The following is a 23,324-nucleotide window of genomic DNA, read 5'->3' on the forward strand; positions in this document are numbered from 1 at the left end:
TATCATTTAGAGAGGTGTAAAACATCAATAGACCCACAGCTATTTTGTTGTGCCCTCATGACTGAAACATTTCCCTTTAATTCCAGGTCAAGATTCAAACCAGAGGCTTCAGCCAGAAGAGAATGAAGAAGACTCAAGACTCTGACAGAAATGCTCCTGTTTCTGAGGACGTTTTACTAGACAATGTGAGGCGGGATCCTGCTGCAGGCAGTGCTTCCAATAAGGACACCACTGCTGCTGCTGTTACTGCTGATACAGAAGAGAAAACAAACCTATTAAGTGACAGCAAAGAAGATTCAGATGAAACAAAATCCACAGAAAGTGACAGAGAAAAATGAATCAGATCTGGGATCAGAGCTGGTGCAGGCAGGGAGGCAACAACAGAAGTTAAAGGGTTATGGCAGGAAACTGCTAACACCTACAGTATGTGCAAAGATTTTCCTTCATACATCAGAGTGGAGAGAAGTTTAAACAGATGTGTGTTGTGTTTGTGTCCCACTCTATGTCCCTAATTACAAAGAGTGAAACACATGAACTATCCCTCCCTGCTTAATAGACGGGTTTATGAGAAATGTCATGAGTGTTAAAGGGGGCATATTCTGCTTTTTGTGATTTTCTAACATTCATGTACTGTTATGATGTTGGATGTTAAAAATGGTCAAAGTTCCAAAACTTGAGGTGAACATATGTAAAAATGCTCCCTGTGAGACAAAACCCAGGTTTCAGCTGCCCTGGACGCTTTGTTTGCAAAGTTTTTTTTAACTTTCCAGGTGAGATGATGTCAGCTTGTTGAGCATGTCCATAAACAGCCGTCCGTTCTGTAATCTTTGTTGTTGAGGTCGTTGGTGTTGTTGAAAGTCATATTCTGGATCAGATTCAGGCTCGAATATTATGTTGATGTTGTCTGTTTCTATTATCATGTGACTGAAGTTCCACTCTTAGGACAGATGGTGAGATGCAGTTAAAATCTCTAAATAGTCAGTGGACCTTTTGAGCTGAGATTATTTGTTACACATACTGTTCCTAAAGGTCAAGAATGAACTTGAATGCTCAAATTTAACAGGTCTGCTTCCAATGGTTAGAATGTGTTTATTACTACTGTATCTCTAAGAACATACCATCATGTTGAAGGCTTGACCACAAAAGGAAATTTAATGTCATCACCTCTCTGCTGTTGGTGTCACACCCCCCACATGGGTAGAATATATATACCCATATACCATACCTCTGGTTTTGTAATTGTGATGAATACCACTAAATATACAGCATGACACATATACTATAAATAAAACACAGAAAGCATTCATACACTCTGCTCTCCCCAGACAGTGATTTAATAATTTACACTGGGCCATTTCACCTTGTAAATGTACCTTTACTTGCTTCTCTGATCACAAATCTAATTACCACCTTGGTTGTCCTTGCCAAGGTTGGCCCTGCTGAAATATAGAGTTTTTCAGGGTGTATATTAATTATTTATAGATACTACAGTAGTCACTAGTGTACCTGGCTCACCTGGCCAGGCTGTAAGATTTCAGTTGCTCTGGGTGAGCCATAACTCACAACATCTCCATTTGGAGTCTGGCCACTATCACTATTTTGTAAAGGTGGGTGTGGGGATACTTGTGAGGACTACCTCTCACCCTGGGCAACTCAGGAAAAGTAGAGAGTCCAGCCTCTCTTCAGGAGTTTGGTTCCAGAGCCGGTGCTGTGTGTAGAGGCGAGCCCAACTATATCTAGCCACATGCTCCTTCTAGTTCCCACTAGAAGGAGCATGTGGCTCCTCCTAGTGGTCAGTTTAATAAGCCAAGTATGCAGCATACAAAGACTGTGTCTTGGTGTTTGTTCACATAAATGCAACATAGAAAAATAAAAACAGAACAAAAGTGAAGTAATATAAATAATGAAATCAAGTATTAAAACTGAATTAAAATTTTTTAATCTGTTATCTATTATCTACTATTATTTAAATAGAATAATAATTGAGAAATGGGATATAAAACTTGAAATAAAATATTGACTGTACAAAGGAAATGTGAGAGAAAAAATGTGACATACAATAAATAAATGATGTAACAGTGGAGGCTGAATGCAATGCACAATGTAAAGTCCAGTTTGATGACATATATGAAAGTGACATGTTATGCATTAGAGTGACTGGTGGGCGTTGTGCAGCTGATGTTATGCTATTATACTTTTTCCTGTTGCCACATTGATACGAGAGTGAAGAGATCACAGGCGGGTTCAGAGGAATAAGGAGGAGGACAGTAGAGAGGAGAGGAGGAAGTGAAAGATTGTTGTCTAAACACGTACAGCAAGAGACCTGACCTTATACACATTTAAATACAGTTAAAAAGAGAAAAATATGATAAAATTGAATAAAACAGCAGAATAAAAGTTACAGTGCAGCATGAGATATGAATCAGAAACTCCAAGTTTGAGTTAATAAAAGTCAGCAGCAAACAGAAAAGTGTCACGAATATGGACAATATAATTATCTCGTCACGGTGTGTCTGTCACTTAGTATTTTTACTTTCATTTTAAAGTTTCTATCTGTGTGACGACATATTGTAAAAATATCTGAATGGAGTTAAACATGTTCTTACAAGCTTGAGTGAGACATGTGATAAACTGCAGGCTTGATGCAAAGTAGTGACGTCTCTGTGTGCAACAGGTAACACAACAAGATGATCTTTGTTTGTTTGTGAAGAGCCCTGGTCTTCATGAGAGAGGGTGTATAAGTGTCCTGGAGGCTTGTTTTGCTCCCAACACAACAACCAACCTGCAAATTGTCTCACACACCCAGTATGACCATTTGTCTTTGACCTTTATTTGATTCTGGTGGAGATACAGTAGGCATGATAAACACTGGTCCAGTAGGTTTGTGTGCCAACTTTCTTTATCCTCCATGAAAAACACATCAGTCTGAACGTGGTGCAGGCAGCCGCTGGGTCTTTATTTTGGTTTTCCTGTTCACTTGTAACACTCTCTTTTACATTTTGCTTGAGGCACTAGATTTTGATCATATCTACACATGCTGAATGAACATGTTATCCCAGCTGATGCTTTTGATAAGGTAATATTCACTCTGGGTGTGTGTGTGTGTGTGTGTGTGTGTGTGAGTTTGCATCCTGCTTGCCATGAAGAACCTCTAAATGTGACGATGTTGTGAGCTTAATCCCTAAATGATCTCTGCTGGAAAAATGGAAAATATATGGTTGTACAAAAAAAAGAGGAGGATCATGTTACTGAATCTAAATATTCATCAATTCTTTGATGACAAGTTATGTTTGTATGGTTGTGACAGTTGGTTCAAATATTTTACATGTGGGTATTTTACACATGCTTTCTAGAAGAGCAGTTTAACCCATTTAGACAAACAAGCCTAACTCAGTGAACTGACATTTGAATTCTGTGTGACAACCTGCAAGTGATTGGGAAAATGTTATGAATGTAAAAGCAATGTTGCCAGACAGTGATAATTCATATCACATAGTATGATCTTCCTGTCTTGCCGCTGCTCCCTTTGTACATTTAGCTGAGGGAGACTTATCAGTCTCAACTGAGACAACTCCCTCTAGTCTGCTGCAACACCTTCGGCCTTTATTTACCTTCAGAGTGAGTTTACTGCCTGTATCCCAGACTGGATCCTGCTGCCTGCTATACCTCACTTCACTGAGACAATAAAATTGACCTTGACCTCGTGATACCTCGTCAACAAACACAAACCGAGAGAACAGATCAGTGTTTTGTTAAATTCACTATGAGAGAGCCAGAGGCAGCCGGCCACCTGGAGCAGCAGATGTGCATGTATGTATGAATGACAGACAAAATCTTAGAGGATACATGACATCTCCTGTATCATCACTTTCAGCTCCTGCCTTCCACATACCATACATCAGTTAATGAACGGACATGACGATATTGCTTTGAATCTCATGTACCTGGTGCTTCTTAAATTGGTCTTGAGTTAATTTAAATTATTTCTATTCATTTAAGCAGTTCAGAGTGTAAAATGTATTTTACTAACATATGATTTGTATGATGTGATGTATCTGATGTTGACTGGCATGCAAGCTGAAGACAAAAACAACAAAGATGGACAATAAAGATGTTTTGAATATGATTTTTGTACTGTAACCATTAATATCAGTTTACAGGACTGTCATGACTCAGAATGGCTGATATAGCAGTGTTCAACTTTTTCTGCATGTTGTAATAACTCACAATTTTTACACATTGTGCAAGAACAAAAATACTGATAAATCAAATTAATTCATTATATCGCCCAGATCTAGTACCCTATTGTAAAGTGTTACGTTTTAAATTCACATTACATAATATTATTGATCTGATAATGCAAGCTCTTATTCAAAGTAAATTGCATTCGTGTGTGTGTGTGTGTGTGCGCGTGCGCCTTTGCGTGACCTGAATTGTGAGTTATAGCCAATCAGATAGCAAAGGAGGGAGGGGCCACTGGGCTGCTGCAGATAGTTTCACACTCACTCACTTTTTTTAACAGCAGAGGTGAACTTGCCAAGTGGAGTAAACAGCTGCTCGTGTGTGTGAAGTATTTCTGGTAAGTGTCGTCTCATTTCTTAACAGTTGCACTTACATAATGAACTTGAATGAATTGGGATTAATAAGTGACAACACTGAAGGAAACAGCTGCAAAAAGAAAAATATTCATGTTTTGAAATAAGTATGATCTTGGCACTCTGCATATTATGTGTCAAAAAACAGTCTGCCTCATAATGAAGTAATGAAACTGGTAATGTGTTTTCACAGTATGACATAACTATAAGAAAGTATTAATCATAGATCACCAAAGGATCTTTTATCTTTGTTTTCCAGTACAGACATGTCGTCTTCAAGCCTTGTGACTGTACTTCTTTGTGGTAAGGAATTTGTTCACTCATTGATTCATTGACAGCACTATAAAAAGGGAAGTGATGGTTTTACTGGTTCAGATCATAGCAACAAAAATGCATCTGAAATGAAACGTCATTCCGGGGATAATTTGTTTACAGACAGACAGAGTTCAGAGTGGCAGAGACTCATTACTAACACGAGTAGATGATCTAGAACAAGAAGAATTCCTTCAATCAATTCAATTGCTTTTTCTTTAAATTTAGCGTTTTTCAGACTCTCAGCCTCCTCTAATTAAATGAAACAACTGTAAAGCCCTGTAACATACAAGTGATAAATATATCAGTTATTTACAATACGAACCGTACATACTCAGTGGCGTCTGCCTTTCACAGAACTTCCCCTGCGGGACTGAAAACGTGATCCCTGTTAGTCTTTGGAGTCATTTCTAAATAAACCAACGTAACCTAACTCTTCCTGATGAAGGAAGTGCAGCGATTTGGCTAATTGATGTGTTTTTACCACCAGCCTTATTCTTTAAAGAGAGCATTGTTTTACATTAAAGTGTTATGCCAACGTGAACAGTTCTACCTTATCAGGAAGATGATCAATGCAAGATAAAACATATTATTGATCTAGGTGGTGGAGGTCATACAGAATATATTGGTTTATGTTTGTGGAGGAAGCATGTTTGTGTCAATAGGATGGAAAGGTATACAGCTGCAATTTTTTTTAAATTAATTTTTTAAAATTGAGATATGATTGTTTTGATGATGATGAAAAACCAAAAATATTTCCACCATAAAACCAAATATTTCCAATTGATCTCCACCTGCCTCCTACTGATACCTGGATGCTCATATTAACATGAAACACAATTAAAAAAAAAAAAAAACAGCCATCTGTTCTTTGGCTACTCTGCATATTGTTGCTATCTAGTGAAAACAATATTTCTCCATATTTGGTGATTTTACATTTTTCCGATAAACATGGTAGTCAAAGGATAGATTCACAGTTTTTCACGTCTGTCTTAAACCAAAAGTCAGGTGCCCAAATGAACACTGAAACACTAATATGATATAATATAATAATTGAGTTTGCTGAATCTAGTGGATATCTTCCATCCACCCCGACCTCTGCAGCCAATGAGATATATAAATGGGGACTGCAAATAGAGGACTGCCAATCGGGATGAAGGCCTATTATTCTGAAATCCCAATAGTCCGAAAAACGTTGCATTGGACTGAAAGCCCATTAGTCTGATGACCCATTGCTCTTAAAATACACACTCTGGGGTTGGAGTTCAGTGACTCCCGGCTTAACTGCTTTCCAGACTATTAACATATTGTTCAATTTAATATAACACAACATGTAAATCATAAGGTATGACTTTGTATGACTCCCAAAGAAAGATTTCTCATTTCGGTTGATATTTAACTTTAACAGTTCTTCTGTGAACTAAGTTAAATAAACTAAAGTAAGATGTGTAACGTTACTGTTAGACATTCTGAAACACCTCCAGTCAACTCAGCACATCTGTGCAATTTTTATAATGTGATTTTATGAAATTGTTAAATTGTTTTGTTGTTATGACCTGGCTCAAGTGGCTACAACAAAAGGTTAACACACCATGTCAGTGTTCAACAAAAGATAATTTATTAAATCGAACTAAACAAATTCACTAAATATTTAGAGTATCGGGTGTGGAAATCAGTGGTATCATTAGAGTATGTGATGCATGAGTGAAGAATGCAGGTGTGTGAATGCTGTAAAGTGCATGAAAGCAAAACAAACCGGTGCCTGTAGGGAGAGAGGACAAAGAGCTGCAGCAACAAGGCAGCCGAGAGTCTAAGAGAGACTACAGCCGTGGCTTAAGGAACGTCAGTGTACCAGGCTCAGGTGCACTGAGTCAAGGTAATTAGTCACCTTCAGGACAGAGACACCAATCAGAGTTCATACAAACTCCCAGATGACAACAGGGGTCATCACAGTTTATTTTTGGAGCAGTGGGCTTTTGTTTTCGGGATAACGGGCTGTTGGACTATGAGCTTTCAGTCCAATGAATAGAGCTGTGTGACCACTGAGCCTAGTTTACATTTTTAATTTTTAATTGACATTGTGGGTGTATGTGTAGCTTTGTATTTTTTATGGTGTGTTCTTTGTTTTTTTTTTGTTTTGTTTTTTGCTTTGTACTGTTTGTTGTTGTGCTGTTGCATGTTTTGATTGTAATGGACCACAGATGCAAATTAGCTTCAAGCTAACTTTGGTACAGTACCAGTATCATTTGTGCTTAATACTGCACACTGTCCTGTTCAATAAATCAAATCATTGGGACATTTTTAACTATTGGAGTTTCAAAATAGTGGGCTGTCAGACCAGTGGTATGACACCTTGCTGTAGGAATTTGTGCACACAAATAGTTTTATGATTTTATGGGGGAATTATGAATTATCATTGCATGCTTCAAATATGAAATTATTCGTCCAGCAACATACCTCACATAAGAGTAGGTATAATAATAGGGAAATAGTCCTTCTTATTGGCCACACAAGAGATGTCAATTAGAATGATGGTTGTTATTGATCTTAATTATGATTTTGCAAGGGTATAGGTCGTTTAAGGTTAAGTGACTGAGATGCAAACACAAGAAAAGACCAACAAGTTCATTTTTAGTTACATACTTTGTATTATTAATTATTAATTTGTCTTATTTATTGGGACCATGTAGAGTGTTAAACATAAATGTTACCATTTGACGTACTGTACCAGAGTTAGCTTATAGCTCATTTTCATCCGCAGTCCCTTCGGCAGGTCACAATTAACATATGACAGCACAATAACAAACAGTACAACAAGTACTAAACATTACAACATTTTACAAACAAGACATGAGGGAAAGGGGAAACTGGTACACAAGGCTATGGCTAGTGAATGATTTGAATGCATGATGCAGAGTTAACTATTTTGTAGTTGGTATGAGAGATGAGATGACTGTTACCTGAGAAACAGCAAGTCAAATCAACAGCACAACAGCTTAGTTCTGCCAGTTGAAGTTACAAAGTATAAAAGCACCAGGGTTTAAGCAAGTTGAAGGTTTTGTAGGAGTACTTGCTGTCTGGGGTGGCTTCTATAGAGAAGAGTTCGATGTGCTGGGGTGAGAAGCTGGATTCTGGATCTTGTAATGATGAATAAGTCGGCCTGTCCACTGACAGGCGGATTCAACTCTTAAATGCTGTTACTATTTTAATCAAAACTGAAATTTAACAATTGCATGATTCATAATTTTGCATTTTTGATAGTAGCTTTAGCATTTTGAGAGAAGAGAAGCAGAATGGTACTAAACAATGAAGTGATGTTAGTGTAGAATATGGAATTATGTAAGTGGTACATTTCTTAGCTTAAAGGCAGTAGAATAAAAGTATAATTAAAGCAGACATATTGGGTGATATACACACACATACAAACATACAATAAAGTTGATGTGTTTTACAGTCCTTGATCTGACTGAAAACTGCAGGGGTTCAGGCTATGTGCTACATTTGTGTGTGTGTGTGTGTGTGTGTGTGTTCTTAAAGGTGAGTTATGCAATCAAGTGGTGGTGTTGGTTATTGAAGTGGTACTGTCAGCGCACACTGGTGTGTGAATTGGTCTTATCATCTTGCTGGCTCTTGTAGGTTGAAGGATCAAAGGTAGTTTGGGTCAGTGGTCTGGTTTAGTGACCATGCAGGAGATGAAGGGTTCCTCATCTGATCCTTTCTGTTTGCAGGATGTTGTTTAGATGGTCTGGTCAGTGAAAAGTTTGGAAATCTCACTTATGTGATGAAAGAGCTGGCCTGTTGTTTGAGGGTTGTACTGTCTGCATTCAAAACATGCAGGGACTTCCTCCTTCAGTGTGAACATAATCCAGGCAGCAATTATGTTTGCCAATGCAACGTAACTGAGAAAACAGGTATATAAATGTAATTTCTAGGAGACAGGGTTTCTATATGGGGAGTTACTGTATTCTGAAGCTGAGTAACTGTTTTCACACTGCGATTATAAGTTGTTAATTTATATCTAGCCTTCAGAATTGAACCCTACAATGTGTACAACTAACAATGATAATACATAGTGCTCCAGCTAGCAGGAACCAAGTATCCTGTCCAGAGGGAGGGGGGTGAGGTGGGGCTGTTTACCTGGCAGTAAGATACTCAGAGAAATATACAGAGAACATTTTTTTCTTTCCAAATTAACACAGAATGCATCAAGTCTAAAAAAATGAAGGAGCTAAATGCCTGCACAAGTTTAATTAGCAGGACACCCTTCCTGTACAGTATGACATCTGAAGAAAGGATTCTCTTGAAATTTAGCCTCTTATGTGCATGTTTCAATGTGTTTTTACCTTTTAGTTTCTCACTGTTTTGATGAGTAAGGATGACATCATTTCTCTTCTTACTAACAACTCTTACTATATCTCAATCTTTTCTTTTCTAGCACCCATCATGGGTCAGATATCTGCACTTCTCAATGCCACTGTCGGAGGGTCCGTCCTGTTTCCTTGTTCACTACCAGTGAATTCAACAAGCATCAAATGGTTTTACTGGCAGGAGGATGGGTCTGACAAACTTTTGTTCCACTGGGACAAAAGTGGGGAAACACAACCAGTAGCTGATGAATACAGGAACAGGTGTCAAGTTTTCAATACTGAGTTTAGTTCTGGAAATATTTCTATTAAACTTAACAATGTTAGTGTTGGAGATGACCAGAAAACATTCTGGGCCAGTGTTCGTTTTGATTCTACAAAACCACTTGACCATCAGTGCAAATCCTCTTTGCAGGTCTCAGGTATGAAATAGTAGTTTCTTGCTTTCAAACCAAAATCTATACACATCAAAATACTATAAATATCTCTAGTGTGTAAACCATCATGCTTTCTGACACACCCACAGCTCCCTACCAAGATCTTGTCCTGACCATTAACAGCACATTAAACAGTGCAACCTGTACGGCACATGGAGGATACCCTGAACCTGAAGTGAAATGGACTGGTCAAAACAAATTCAGCAGTGAACAACTGAAACTGAAGGATGCTCAGACGTCCCATCAGCAGCATCCAACCAAGAAAACCTTCTCTGTCACAAGCACCGTCAGTGTCAAAGAGCTGCAGTCTGTAACCTGCCACGTGTGTAACCCTCACTCCAAACAGCAGATTAAGAACACCGCAGTGATTGATGCTCCTGGTGAGTGATACAGATACAGATAAATAAAGATAATAAGATGCTTCCCTGATGGTATTGCATTATGGATAAGAATCTAAACATCTAAAGTGCCTAAAACTTTTGCACAGTACTGTAATTCTAGTAAACACAATTCACCATTAATAAACTATAATGAAACTTACTTTAAATAAACTATAAGCAGTTTCAGTTGTTTGATTTCTGTATTACATAAGTAACTGAAGATTTGGGCAGCTTGTGGAATATTCAGTTGTGGTAATACATAGCAAGCAATTAGTACATTTATTTATTTTATTAATTTATTTATTTATCAGGGGCATCACACATTAATTAACATCAACATGATGTAAATGAGTCAGATTTAGCCAAAAGGCAAATTTTCAGCTGCAGTCCCTGGACAGGTTGATGTTAAACATTAAAAGAAACAAAGAAGACAAACAAAAAGCAGATATTGACGTGTTCAAAGATGTGTTTATATTATTGCAACATGTTAAAATAATTTGTTACTCTGTTATGTCTCCTAATTTACAGGTAAGGAGCTGCTGAGTATAATATGTGTATCAATTGGAGTCATTGCTGCCATATTATTATTTGTGTGTGTTTTCTACAGAAGACGTGAGTAACTTCAATTTATTCTCTATTGTGATTGTTATTTGCTATCTTTTTGATGCTGGATATAAAGATATCATCAACTTGTGAAAAAGCATGAACTCAAATACCACACAGACACCTTGTGTACAAAACAGTTTATGTGCAGATGTACCCATCTTCTGATTCTATCCACAAGAATATCCTATATTCATACTGTCAGTGGTATTGAGCAAAAACATACAACAGTTCGATATAACAAAACAATCAAAGCTGAGTGGTCCACTAAATAGCTTCTTCTGAGCTTTCAACCACATCTCACATCAGCTAACTGAGTTTGCTCAGGTGTCCTTCAGTGATTGGTCATCACATGTCAATCTTCGGTCATGTGACTCTATCTCCTAGAAATGACGTTTCTACACTACTCAACTTTTTCCAGTAATGCTGCCATAATGAACATAATCTCTGCCTGGATTATGTTCACAGAACATCTGAAGATTGAAGTTACATTTAAATACTGCACAACAGGTGTAAATGTTCACATCCTGACTGCTGCGTGTGCTTCAGTTTAGGCAACAAAATCACTTTGCTTAAGATTAAGGAAAGATCTTAGTGTTGGTTAAATGTTATCGGGGGCATATTCTGCTTTTTGTGATTTTCTGACATTTATATTCTGTTATGATGTTGGATGTTGGTCAAAGTTCCAAAACTTGAGTTGAACAAAAATGCTCCCTGTGAGACAAAGCCCAGGTTTCAGCTGCCCTGGACGCTTCGTTTGCAAAGTTTTTTTAACTTTCCAGGTGAGATGATGTCAGCTTATATGGTAGTGTACAAATAATGACCTAAATAGTGTAGGTAGCATCCATACGGTACACAAAAAAAGAAGTCTCTCTTCCTGTGAGAGGTTCACATTAACCTGATGGCAAATTCAAAACATACTCATCTCCTACATGAACTGTGACAAACCTTTACATCATGTGATATCATCTAGAGAGGTGTAAAACATCAATAGACCCACAGCTATTTTGTTGTGCCCTCATGACTGAAACATACCTTTAATTCCAGGTAAAAAATCAGAGGAGGAGCGTCAGCAAGCAGTAAACCAAGAAGACTTAGCAGCCAATGAAGTTCCAGCTGACGGCAATGCTCCTCATGGTCCTTCCAACTCATCAGAAGGTGATGTTTCTGAGGGCAGAGTTTTACTAAACCATCAAACTGTGTCTAGCCATTTCTCTGTGAAGCGGGATGCAGACGATGCTTCCAATGAGGACACCACTGCTGCTGCTGTTACTGCTGATACAGAAGAGAAAACAAAGCTATTAAGTGACAGCAAAGAAGATTCAGATGAAACAAAATCCACAGAAAGTGACAAAGACAAATGAATCAGATCTGGGATCAGAGCTGGTGCAGGCAGGGAGGCAACAGCAGAAGTTAAAGGGTTATGGCAGGAAACTGCTAACACCTACAGTATGTGCAAAGATTTTCCTTCATACATCAGAGTGGAGAGAAGTTTAAACAGATGTGTGTTGTGTTTGTGTCCCACTCTATGTCCCTAATTACAGAAAGAGTGAAACACATGAACTATCCCACCCTGCTTAATAGACGGGTTTATGAGAAATGTCATGAGTGTTAAAGGGGGCATATTCTGCTTTTTGTGATTTTCTAACATTCATGTACTGTTATGATGTTTGATGTTAAAAATGGTCAAAGTTCCAAAACTTGAGGTGAACATATGTAAAAATGCTCCCTGTGAGACAAAACCCAGGTTTCATCTGCCCTGGACGCTTCGTTTGCAAAGTTTTTTTAACTTTCCAGGTGAGATGATGTCAGCTTGTTGAGCATGTCCATAAACAGCCGTCCGTTCTGTAATCTTTGTTGTTGAGGTCGTTGGTGTTGTTGAAAGTCATATTCTGGATCAGATTCAGGCTCGAATATGATGTTGATGTTGTCTGTTTCTATTATCATGTGACTGAAGTTCCACTCTTAGGACAGATGGTGAGATGCAGTTAAAAGCTCTAAATAGTCAGTGGACCTTTTGAGCTGAGATTATTTGTTACACATACTGTTCCTAAAGGTCAAGAATGAACTTTAATACTCAAATTTAACAGGTCTGCTTACAATGGTTAGAATGTGTTTATTACTACTGTAGCTCTAAGAACATACCATCATGTTGAAGGCTTGACCACAAAAGGAAATTTAATGCCATCACCTCTCTGCTGTTGGTGTGACACCCCCCACACTGCAGTCATAACCAGAATCAGATTTACAGCTCTTATAAGAAACTATCTCATCCCTGTAAATGACATTATTCATAAAAGTATCAAAGTTCCCACTAGAAGGAGCATGTGGCTCCTCCTTGTGGTCAGTTTAATAAGCCAAGTATGCAGCATACAAAGACTGTGTCTTGGTGTTTGTTCACATAAATGCAACATAGAAAAATAAAAACAGAACAAAAGTAAAGTAATATAAATAATGAAATAAAGTAATAAAATTGAATTAAAAATTTAATCTGTTATCTATTATCTACTATTATTTAAATAGAATAATAATTGAGAAATGGGATATAAAACTTGAAATGAAATATTGACTGTACAAAGGAAATGTGAGAGAAAAAATGTGACATACAATAAATAAATGATGTAACAGTGGAGGCTGAATGCAATGCACAATGTAAAGTCCAGTTTGATGACATATATGAAAGTGACATGTTATGCATTAGAGTGACTGGTGGGCGTTGTGCAGCTGATGTTATGCTATTATACTTTTTCCTGTTGCCACATTGGTACAAGAGTGAAGAGATCACAGGCGGGTTCAGAGGAATAAGGAGGAGGACAGTAGAGAGGAGAGGAGGAAGTGAAACATTGTTGTCTAAACATGTACAGCAAGAGACCTGACCTTATACACATTTAAATACAGTTAAAAAGAGAAAAATATGATAAAATTGAATAAAACAGCAGAATAAAAGTTATAGTGCAGCATGAGATATGAATCAGAAACTCCAAGTTTGAGTTAATAAAAGTCAGCAGCAAACAGAAAAGTGTCACGAATATGGACAATATAATTATCTCGTCACGGTGTGTCTGTTACTCAGTATTTTTACTTTCATTTTAAAGTTTCTATCTGTGTGACGACATATTGTAAAAATATCTGAATGGAGTTAAACATGTTCTTACAAGCTTGAGTGAGACATGTGATAAACTGCAGGCTTGATGCAAAGTAGTGACGTCTCTGTGGGCAACAGGTAACACAACAAGATGATCTTTGTTTGTTTGTGAAGAGCCCTGGTCTTCATGAGAGAGGGTGTATAAGTGTCCTGGAGGCTTGTTTTGCTCCCAACACAACAACCAACCTGCAAATTGTCTCACACACCCAGTATGACCATTTGTCTTTGACCTTTATTTGATTCTGGTGGAGATACAGTAGGCATGATAAACACTGGTCCAGTAGGTTTGTGTGCCAACTTTCTTTATCCTCCATGAAAAACACATCAGTCTGAACGTGGTGCAGGCAGCCGCTGGGTCTTTATTTTGGTTTTCCTGTTCACTTGTAACACTCTCTTTTACATTTTGCTTGAGGCACTAGATTTTGATCATATCTACACATGCTGAATGAACATGTTATCCCAGCTGATGCTTTTGATAAGGTAATATTCACTCTGGGTGTGTGTGTGTGTGTGTGTGTGTGTGTGTGTGTGTGTGTGTGTGTGTGTGAGTTTGCATCCTGCTTGCCATGAAGAACCTCTAAATGTGACGATGTTGTGAGCTTAATCCCTAAATGATCTCTGCTGGAAAAATGGAAAATATATGGTTGTACAAAAAAAAGAGGAGGATCATGTTACTGAATCTAAATATTCATCAATTCTTTGATGACAAGTTATGTTTGTATGGTTGTGACAGTTGGTTCAAATATTTTACATGTGGGTATTTTACACATGCTTTCTAGAGGAGCAGTGTAATCCATTTAGACAAACAAGCCTAACTCACATTTCACTTCTGTGTGAAAACAAAGCAAAATGTATTGTGTTTTTAGACAATTGTGTCAAAACAACTGAGAAAACCTGGAAGTGATTGGGAAAAATGTTATGAATGTAAAAGCAATGTTGCCAGACAGTGATAATTCATATCACATAGTATGATCTTCCTGTCTTGCCACTGCTCCCTTTGTACATTTAGCTGAGGGAGACTTATCAGTCTCAACTGAGACAACTCTCTCTAGTCTGCTGCAGCACCTTCGGCCTTTATTTACCTTCAGAGTGAGTTTACTGCCTGTATCCCAGACTGGATCCTGCTGCCTGCTATACCTCATGTCACTGAGACAATAAAATTGACCTTGACCTCGTGATACCTCGTCAACAAACACAAGAGAACAGATCAGTGTTTTGTTAAATTCACTATGAGAGAGCCAGAGGCAGCTGGCCACCTGGAGCAGCAGATGTGCATGTTTGTATGAATGACAGACAAAATCTTAGAGGATACATGACATCTCCTGTATCATCACTTTCAGCTCCTGCCTTCCACATAACATACATCAGTTAATGAACGGACATGACAATATTGCTTTGAATCTCATGTACCTGGCGCTTCTTAAATTGGTCTTGAGTTAATTTAAATTATTTCTATTCATTTAAGCAGTTCAGAGTGTAAAATGTATTTTACTAACATATGATTTGTATGATGTGATGTATCTGATGTTGACTGTCATGCAAGCTGAAGACAAAAACAACAAAGATGGACAATAAAGATGTTTTGAATATGATTTTTGTACTGTAACTATTAATATCAGTTTACAGGACTGTCATGACTCAGAATGGCTGATATAGCAGTGTTCAACTTTTTCTGCATGTTGTAATAACTCACAATTTTTACACATTGTGCAAGAACAAAAATACTGATAAATCAAATTAATTCATTATATCGCCCAGATCTAGTACCCTATTGTAAAGTGTTACGTTTTAAATTCACATTACATAATATTATTGATCTGATAATGCAAGCTCTTATTCAAAGTAAATTGCATTCGTGTGTGTGTGTGTGTGTGTGTGCGCGTGCGCCTTTGCGTGACCTGAATTGTGAGTTATAGCCAATCAGATAGCAAAGGAGGGAGGGGCCACTGGGCTGCTGCAGATAGTTTCACACTCACTCACTTTTTTTAACAGCAGAGGTGAACTTGCCAAGTGGAGTAAACAGCTGCTCGTGTGTGTGTGTGAAGTATTTTGATTGGTAAGTGTCGTCTCATTTCTTAACAGTTGCACTTACATAATGAACTTGAATGAATTGGGATTAATAAGTGACAACACTGAAGGAAACAGCTGCAAAAAGAAAAATATTCATGTTTTGAAATAAGTATGATCTTGGCACTCTGCATATTATGTGTCAAAAAACAGTCTGCCTCATAATGAAGTAATGAAACTGGTAATGTGTTTTCACAGTATGACATAACTATAAGAAAGTATTAATCATAGATCACCAAAGGATCTTTTATCTTTGTTTTCCAGTACAGACATGTCGTCTTCAAGCCTTGTGATTGTACTTCTTTGTGGTAAGGAATTTGTTCACTCATTGATTCATTGACAGCACTATAAAAGGGAAGTGATGGTTTTACTGGTTCAGATCGTAGCAACAAATATGCATCTGAAATGAAACGTCATTCCCGGGATAATTTGTTTACAGACAGACAGAGTTCAGAGTGGCAGAGACTCATTACTAACACAAGTAGGTGATCCAGAACAAGAAGAATTCCTTCAATCAGTTCAATTGCTTTTTCTTTAAATTTAGCGTTTTTCAGACTCTCAGCCTCCTCTAATTAAATGAAACAACTGTAGAGCCCTGTAACATACAAGTGATAAATATATCAGTTATTTACAATACGAACCGTACATACTCAGTGGCGTCTGCCTTTCACAGAACTTCCCCTGCGGGACTGAAAACGTGATCCCTGTTAGTCTTTGGAGTCATTTCTAAATAAACCAACGTAACCAAACTCTTCCTGATGAAGGAAGTGCAGCGATTTGGCTCTGATGTTTTTTTCCACCAGCCTTATTCTTTAAAAAGAGCATTGTTTTACATTAAAGTGTTATGTCAACGTGAACAGTTTTACCTCATCATGAAGATGATCAATGCAAGATAAAACATAATATTGATCTGGGTGGTGGAGGTCATACAGAATATATTGGTTTATGTTTGTGGAGAAAACATGTTTTCGTCAATAGGATGGAAAGGTATACAGCTGCAATTTTTTTTAAATTAATTTTTTAAAATTGAGATATGATTGTTTTGATGATGATGAAAAACCAAAAATATTTCCACCATAAAACCAAATATTTCCAACTGATCTCCACCAGCCTCCTACTGATACCTGGATGCTCATATTAACATGAAATACAATAAAAATAAAAATAAAAAACAGCCATCTGTTCTTTGGCTACTCTGCATATTGTTGCTATCTAGTGAAAACAATATTTCTCCATATTTGGTGATTTTACATTTTTCCGATAAACATGGTGGTCAAAGGATAGATTCACAGTTTTTCACGTCTGTCTTAAACCAAAAGTCAGGTGCCCAAATGAACACTGAAACACTAATATGATATAATATAATAATTGAGTTTGCTGAATCTAGTGGATATCTTCCATCCACCCCGACCTCTGCAGCCAATGAGATATATAAATGGGGACTGCAAATAGGGGACTGCCAATTGGGATGAAGGCCTATTATTCTGAAACCCCAATAGTCCGAAAAACGTTGCATTGGACTGAAAGCCCATTAGTCTGACGACCCATTGCTCTTAAAATACACACTCTGGGGTTGGAGTTCAGTGACTCCCGGCTTAACTGCTTTCCAGACTATTAACATATTGTTCAATTTAATATAACACAACATGTAAATCATAAGGTATGACTTTGTATGGGTCCCAAAGAAAGATTTCTCATTTCGGTTGATATTTAACTTTAACAGCTCTTCTGTGAACTAAGTTAAATAAAGTAAAGTAAGATGTGTAACGTTACTCTTTGACATTCTGAAACACCTCCAGTCAACTCAGCACTTCTGTGCAATTTTTATAATGTGATTTTATGAAATTGTTAAATTGTTTTGTTGTTATGACCTGGCTCAAGTGGCTACAACAAAAGGTTAACACACCATGTCAGTGTTCAACAAAAGATAATTTATTAAATCGAACTAAACAAATTCACTAAATATTTAGAGTATCGGGTGTGGAAATCAGTGGTATCATTAGAGTATGTGATGCATGAGTGAAGAATGCAGGTGTGTGAATGCTGTAAAGTGCATGAAAGCAAAACAAACCGGTGCCTGTAGGGAGAGAGGACAAAGAGCTGCAGCAACAAGGCAGCCGAGAGTCCGAGAGTCTAAGAGAGACTGTAGCCGTGGCTTAAGGAACGTCAGTGTACCAGGCTCAGGTGCACTGAGTCAAGGTAATTAGTCACCTTCAGGAAAGAGACACCAATCAGAGTTCATACAAACTCCCAGATGACAACAGGGGTCATCACAGTTTATTTTTGGAGCAGTGGGCTTTTGTTTTCGGGATAACGGGCTGTTGGACTATGAGCTTTCAGTCTAATGAATAGAGCTGTGTGACCACTGAGCCTAGTTTACATTGTTAATTTTTAATTGACATTGTGGGTGTATGTGTAGCTTTGTATTTTGTATTTTGTATTTTGTATGGTGTGTTCTCTGTGTTTTTTTTGTTTTGTTTTGTTTTGTTTTTTGCTTTGTACTGTTTGTTGTGCTGTTGTATGTTTTGATTGTAGTGGACCACAGATGCAAATTAGCTTCAAGCTAACTCTGGTGCAGTGCATCATTGTGCTTAATACTGCACACTGTCCTGACATTTTTAACTATTGGAGTTTCGAAATAGTTGGCTGTTGGACCAGTGGTATGACACCTTGCTGTAGAATTTGTGCACACAAATAGTTTTATGATTTTATGGGGGAATTATGAATTATCATTGCATGCTTCAAATATGAAATTATTTGTCCAGCAACATACCTCACATAAGAGTAGGTATAATAATAGGGAAATAGTCTTTCTTGTTGGCCACACAAGAGATGTCAATTAGAATGATGGATGTTATTGATCTTAATTATGATTTTGCAAGGGTATAGGTCGTTTAAGGTTAAGTGACTGAGATGCAAACACAAGAAAAGACCAACAAGTTCATTTTTAGTTACATACTTTGTATTATTGATTATTAATTTGTCTTATTTATTGGGACCATGTACAGTGTTAAACATAAATGTTACCATTTGACGTACTGTACCAGAGTTAGCTTATAGCTCATTTTCATCCGCAGTCCCTTCGGCAGGTCACAATTAACATATAACAGCACAATAACAAACAGTACAACAAGTACTAAACATTACAACATTTTACAAACAAGACATGAGGGAAAGGGGAAACTGGTACACAAGGCTATGGCTAGTGAATGAATGATGCAGAGTTAACTATTTAGGGCCTGAGCCCAAAGGGCGAAGACCCTATTGTTTTTCGTGTGTTTGTTTCTTTCTTCTTTCTTGTTACGCCACTTTAACTCTAAATTTGACCCCCTAAACATGCTCAAAAACTCACCAAATTTGGCACGCACATCAGGTCTGGTGAAAAATTTGATAAAATGTAAAAATTAACCCCCAAAGTGCCAAAATGTGCTCGAGAGCGCCACCTATGTATCTAAAACGGCCGCCACGGCCCGTAGGAATGTCGTAGAGAGATAGAACCAAAACTCAATTATTCGTCTCATCAAGACCTACAAATCATACGCTGACACCCCTGACCTAAATCCAACAGGAAGTCTGCAATGTCAATTTCAAAATACGATTTTTTGCCAATTTTGGACCTTGAATAAACGCTACCTCCTCCTAGGGCGTTAATGGTATCGGCTTCAAACTTTAATACATGACTTATCACACTGTGTTGAGCAAAAGTTATTAAAAACTTTGTAATAACTCGAACGGTTTAGATTTAGTAAGCCCTGAAAGTTGGAGTGCGACATTACACCTTACAATGTAAACCAATGGGGAGGCAATCTCTGGGCATGGACTTTGTGCCAAAAGTAAACATCTACTGCCTGTGACAGAAGCCCTTGGACTGCACCACACTCCACTTACTTAGTGTTTCTACATATCTGACAGCAGTGTTCAATCCTTACTTTTTTTCAAGGAGTACATGTGCTCTTAAATGAAAGAAAGTAGGAGCATACATATAACTTTAGGAGCACACTGAAAAATGTTCAAGTAACAGTTTCTTAAAAGAAAACAATTCATTACATACATATTTACAATTTATCACATACATATTTAAACTCTGTGTGTGTGTGTGTGTATGTAAATCACAATTTGTTGTTTTTAGGGGTGCTTGATTGTGGCAAAAATTATAATCACGATCATTTTTATTCAATATTGAGATCATGATTATTTAACATGATTACTTTTTGACTGTCATCCTCTCCAATTGCTGTTGTTCATATATGCACATATTTTTTCCCACTTGGCTGAGGAGACTATTACACATGTAATCATATATTGTACTAATGATCAAGAAAGACTATAGCTTATATGAGGGAAAAACTCAGGAAGAGGGTGGCAGTAATGCACCTAATATGCTGGTTGCCAACCATTGTTATAAACCAAAAAGGGGAGGGTAAAATATTTTTCCTCACAGAGTGGTACATCCTGTCAGCCGAGGGATTTCCTATCTGTGCAGCTGAACACAGTAGTTCTCTACGGACTGTTTCACCGTGATGGTCACTGTGTTTTTTCTGCAGGTTTCACTTCACTCAGCTGGCCGACAGACCCGCTGATTCTCTCCGCTTTAACCTAAATAACAAATCAGGACTCGGTGCTCCGTTTGGATCTAAACAGAGAGCCGGGGTTAGCTGAGAGGCTAGCAGAGGCTAACTGGTTGTGCTTCTTTCGGTCATGCTGCAGTTAACGCTCCGCTGCCCTTACATGCGTCGCCACTTCCTGTATCTTCGTTTCAACTTTCAATCCCTCTAGAATTCATTTGTTAACTTTGTTGATTTTGCTAAGTTTAATAAACAATGTTATATCTTTAAAGAGAAGTTCTTTTGTCATTATTGTGTGTAACATATTGTGAAAAGTGGCTGATTGAAGGAGTCAGAGCTCGAATTCACCCTTCTTTGTTCATCCTTGAATGTTGATATCTCTCAGATATTAACATTCTAGGTGAACTCCCATTTATGAGACTACCTTGTTTGGTTATTGGTCCCGGTTTCCGGGTGGTGCCCCGTATTTGTTAGTTCATATTAATAATTCTATTAATTGTTATAATTAGTTAATTATCTTTGATAATTGATAATTATTGCAAATAATCAACTGTGTTCCTCACAGATCCTACAGTTGGTGCCCGAATTATTGATTAAGGTTAACAATATTTTGATTTCATAATTCATAATTATCTGTGATAAACAGAGGGGTGGGCTCACAGAGAGAAACTGGTTAGTATTGTGTGTCAAAAGACTCTCACACTGATCATCTCCAAAAGTTTTCTTGGTTCCCAGAAGCTTAGGTGACTGCACCGCGGCCCCATGTGCGCAAGGGCGCGAAGGCCCGTTCAACACTGCTTGCAGCTTTAATTTGTAGTTGGTATTAGAGACAGATGAGATGACTGTTACCTGAGAAACAGAAAGTCAAATCAACAGCACAACAGCTTAGTTCTGCCAGTTGAAGTTACAAAGTATAAAAGCACCAGGGTTTAAGCAAGTTGAAGGTTTTGTAGGAGTACTTGCTGTCTGTGGTGGCTTCTATAAAGAAGAGTTCGATGTGCTGGGGTGAGAAGCTGGATTCTGGATCTTGTAATGATGAATAAGTCGGCCTGTCCACTGACAGGCAGATTCAACTCTTAAATGCTGTTACTGTTTTAATCAAAACTGAAATTTAACAATTGCATGATTCATAATTTTGCATTTTTGATAGTAGCTTTAGCATTTTGAGAGAAAAGAAGCAGAATGGTACTAAACTACGAAATGATGTTAGTTCATGGGGGAATTGTTGGGTCTCTGTCAATTAAAGAGTACGGTCTTGACCTGCTCTATGTGAAAAGTGCCTTGAGATGACTTTTGTTGTGATATGGCGCTATATATATAAAAATTGATTGATTGATTGATTGATAGAATATGGAATTATGTAAGTTGTACATTTCTTGGTTTAAAGGCAGTAGAATAAAAGTATAATTAAAGCAGACATATTGGGCGATATACACACATATAAACATACAATATTAATTGTTCTTAGACAAAATCTAAAACTACATTTGTAAGTTGATGTGTTTTACAGTCCTTGATCTGACTGAAAACTGCAGGGGACCAGGCTATGTGCTACATTTGTGTGTGAGTGTGTGTGTGTGTGTGTGTGTGTTCTTAGAGGTGAGTTATGCAAGCAAGTGGTGGGGTTGGTTATAAGTGGTACTGTCAGCGCACACTGGTGTGTGAATTGGTCTTATCATCTTGCTGGCTCTGGTAGCTTGAAGGATCAAAGGTAGTTTGGGTCAGTGGTCTGGTTTAGTGACCATGCAGGAGATGAAGGGTTCCTCATCTGATCCTTTCTGTTTGCAGGATGTTGTTTAGATGGTCTGGTCAGTGAAAAGTTTGGAAATCTCACTTATGTGATGAAAGAGCTGGCCTGTTGTTTGAGGGTTTACTGTCTGCATTCAAAACATGCAGGGACTTCCTCCTACAGTGTGAACATAATCCAGGCAGCAATTATGTTTGCCAACGTAATTGAGAGAACAGGTATATAAATGTAATTTCTAGGAGACAGGGTTTCTATATGGGGAGTTACTGTATTCTGAAGCTGAGTGACTGTTTTCACACTGCGATTATAAGTTGTTAATTTATATCTAGCCTTCCGAATTGAACCCTACAATGTGTACAACTAACAATGATAATACATAGTGCTCCAGCTAGCAGGAACCAAGTATCCTGTCCAGAAGGAGGCAGGTGGCGGGGGGGTATTTACCTGGCACTAACATACTAAGAGAAAAATACAGAGAACAGTTTTTTCTTTCCAAATGAACACAGAATGCATCAAATCTAAAAAAATTAAGGAGCTAAATGCCTGCACAAGTTTAATTAGAAGGACACCCTTCCTGTACAGTATGACATCTGAAGAAAGGATTCTCTTGAAATTCAGCCTCTTATGTGCATGTTTCAATGTGTTTTTACCTTTGAGTTTCTCACTGTTTTGATGAGTCAGGATGACATCATTTCTCCTCTTACTAACAACTCTTACTATATCTCAATCTTTTCTTTTCTAGCACCCATCATGGGTCAGATATCTGCACTTCTCAATGCCACTGTCGGAGGGTCCGTCCTGATTCCCTGTTCACTACCAGTGAATTCAACAAGCATCAAATGGTTTTACTGGCAGGAGGATGGGTCTGAAAAACTTTTGTTCCACTGGGACAAAAGTGGGGAAACACAACCAGTAGCTGATGAATACAGAAACAGGTGTCAAGTTTTCAATACTGAGTTTAGTTCTGGAAATATTTCTATTAAACTTAACAATGTTAGTGTTGGAGATGACCAGAAAACATTCTGGGCCTTTATTCGTTTTGATTCTACAAAACCGCTTGACCATCAGTGCAAATCCTCTTTGCGGGTCTCAGGTATGGGATAGTAGTT

General features: G+C 37.8%; 1 protein-coding gene across 9 annotated transcripts in view; it reads left to right on the plus strand.

Annotated features, from left to right (window-relative positions):
* LOC121906862 (butyrophilin subfamily 3 member A2-like) overlaps nucleotides 1–23,324 on the plus strand; it is a 115,260-nt gene that overhangs the window by 70,220 nt on the left and 21,716 nt on the right. For 4 of the 9 annotated variants that reach the window (XM_042426041.1, XM_042426040.1, XM_042426042.1 and 1 more), the window contains 6 exons: nucleotides 4,523–4,579; nucleotides 4,855–4,898; nucleotides 9,343–9,693; nucleotides 9,798–10,088; nucleotides 10,617–10,700; nucleotides 11,739–13,302. In XM_042426041.1, coding sequence (XP_042281975.1) covers nucleotides 4,523–4,579; nucleotides 4,855–4,898; nucleotides 9,343–9,693; nucleotides 9,798–10,088; nucleotides 10,617–10,700; nucleotides 11,739–12,055 — 1,144 coding nt within the window. In that variant the 3' untranslated portion in view covers nucleotides 12,056–13,302. Of the gene's footprint in view, nucleotides 1–4,522; nucleotides 4,580–4,854; nucleotides 4,899–9,342; nucleotides 9,694–9,797; nucleotides 10,089–10,616; nucleotides 10,701–11,738; nucleotides 16,212–22,886; nucleotides 23,309–23,324 lie in introns of those variants that run through there. The other 5 variants (XM_042426044.1, XM_042426045.1, XM_042426046.1 and 2 more) reach the window with 3 other exon arrangements.

The sequence above is a fragment of the Thunnus maccoyii genome, chromosome 11 (assembly GCF_910596095.1).
Source record: "Thunnus maccoyii chromosome 11, fThuMac1.1, whole genome shotgun sequence".
NCBI classification, from domain to species: Eukaryota; Metazoa; Chordata; class Actinopteri; order Scombriformes; family Scombridae; genus Thunnus; species Thunnus maccoyii.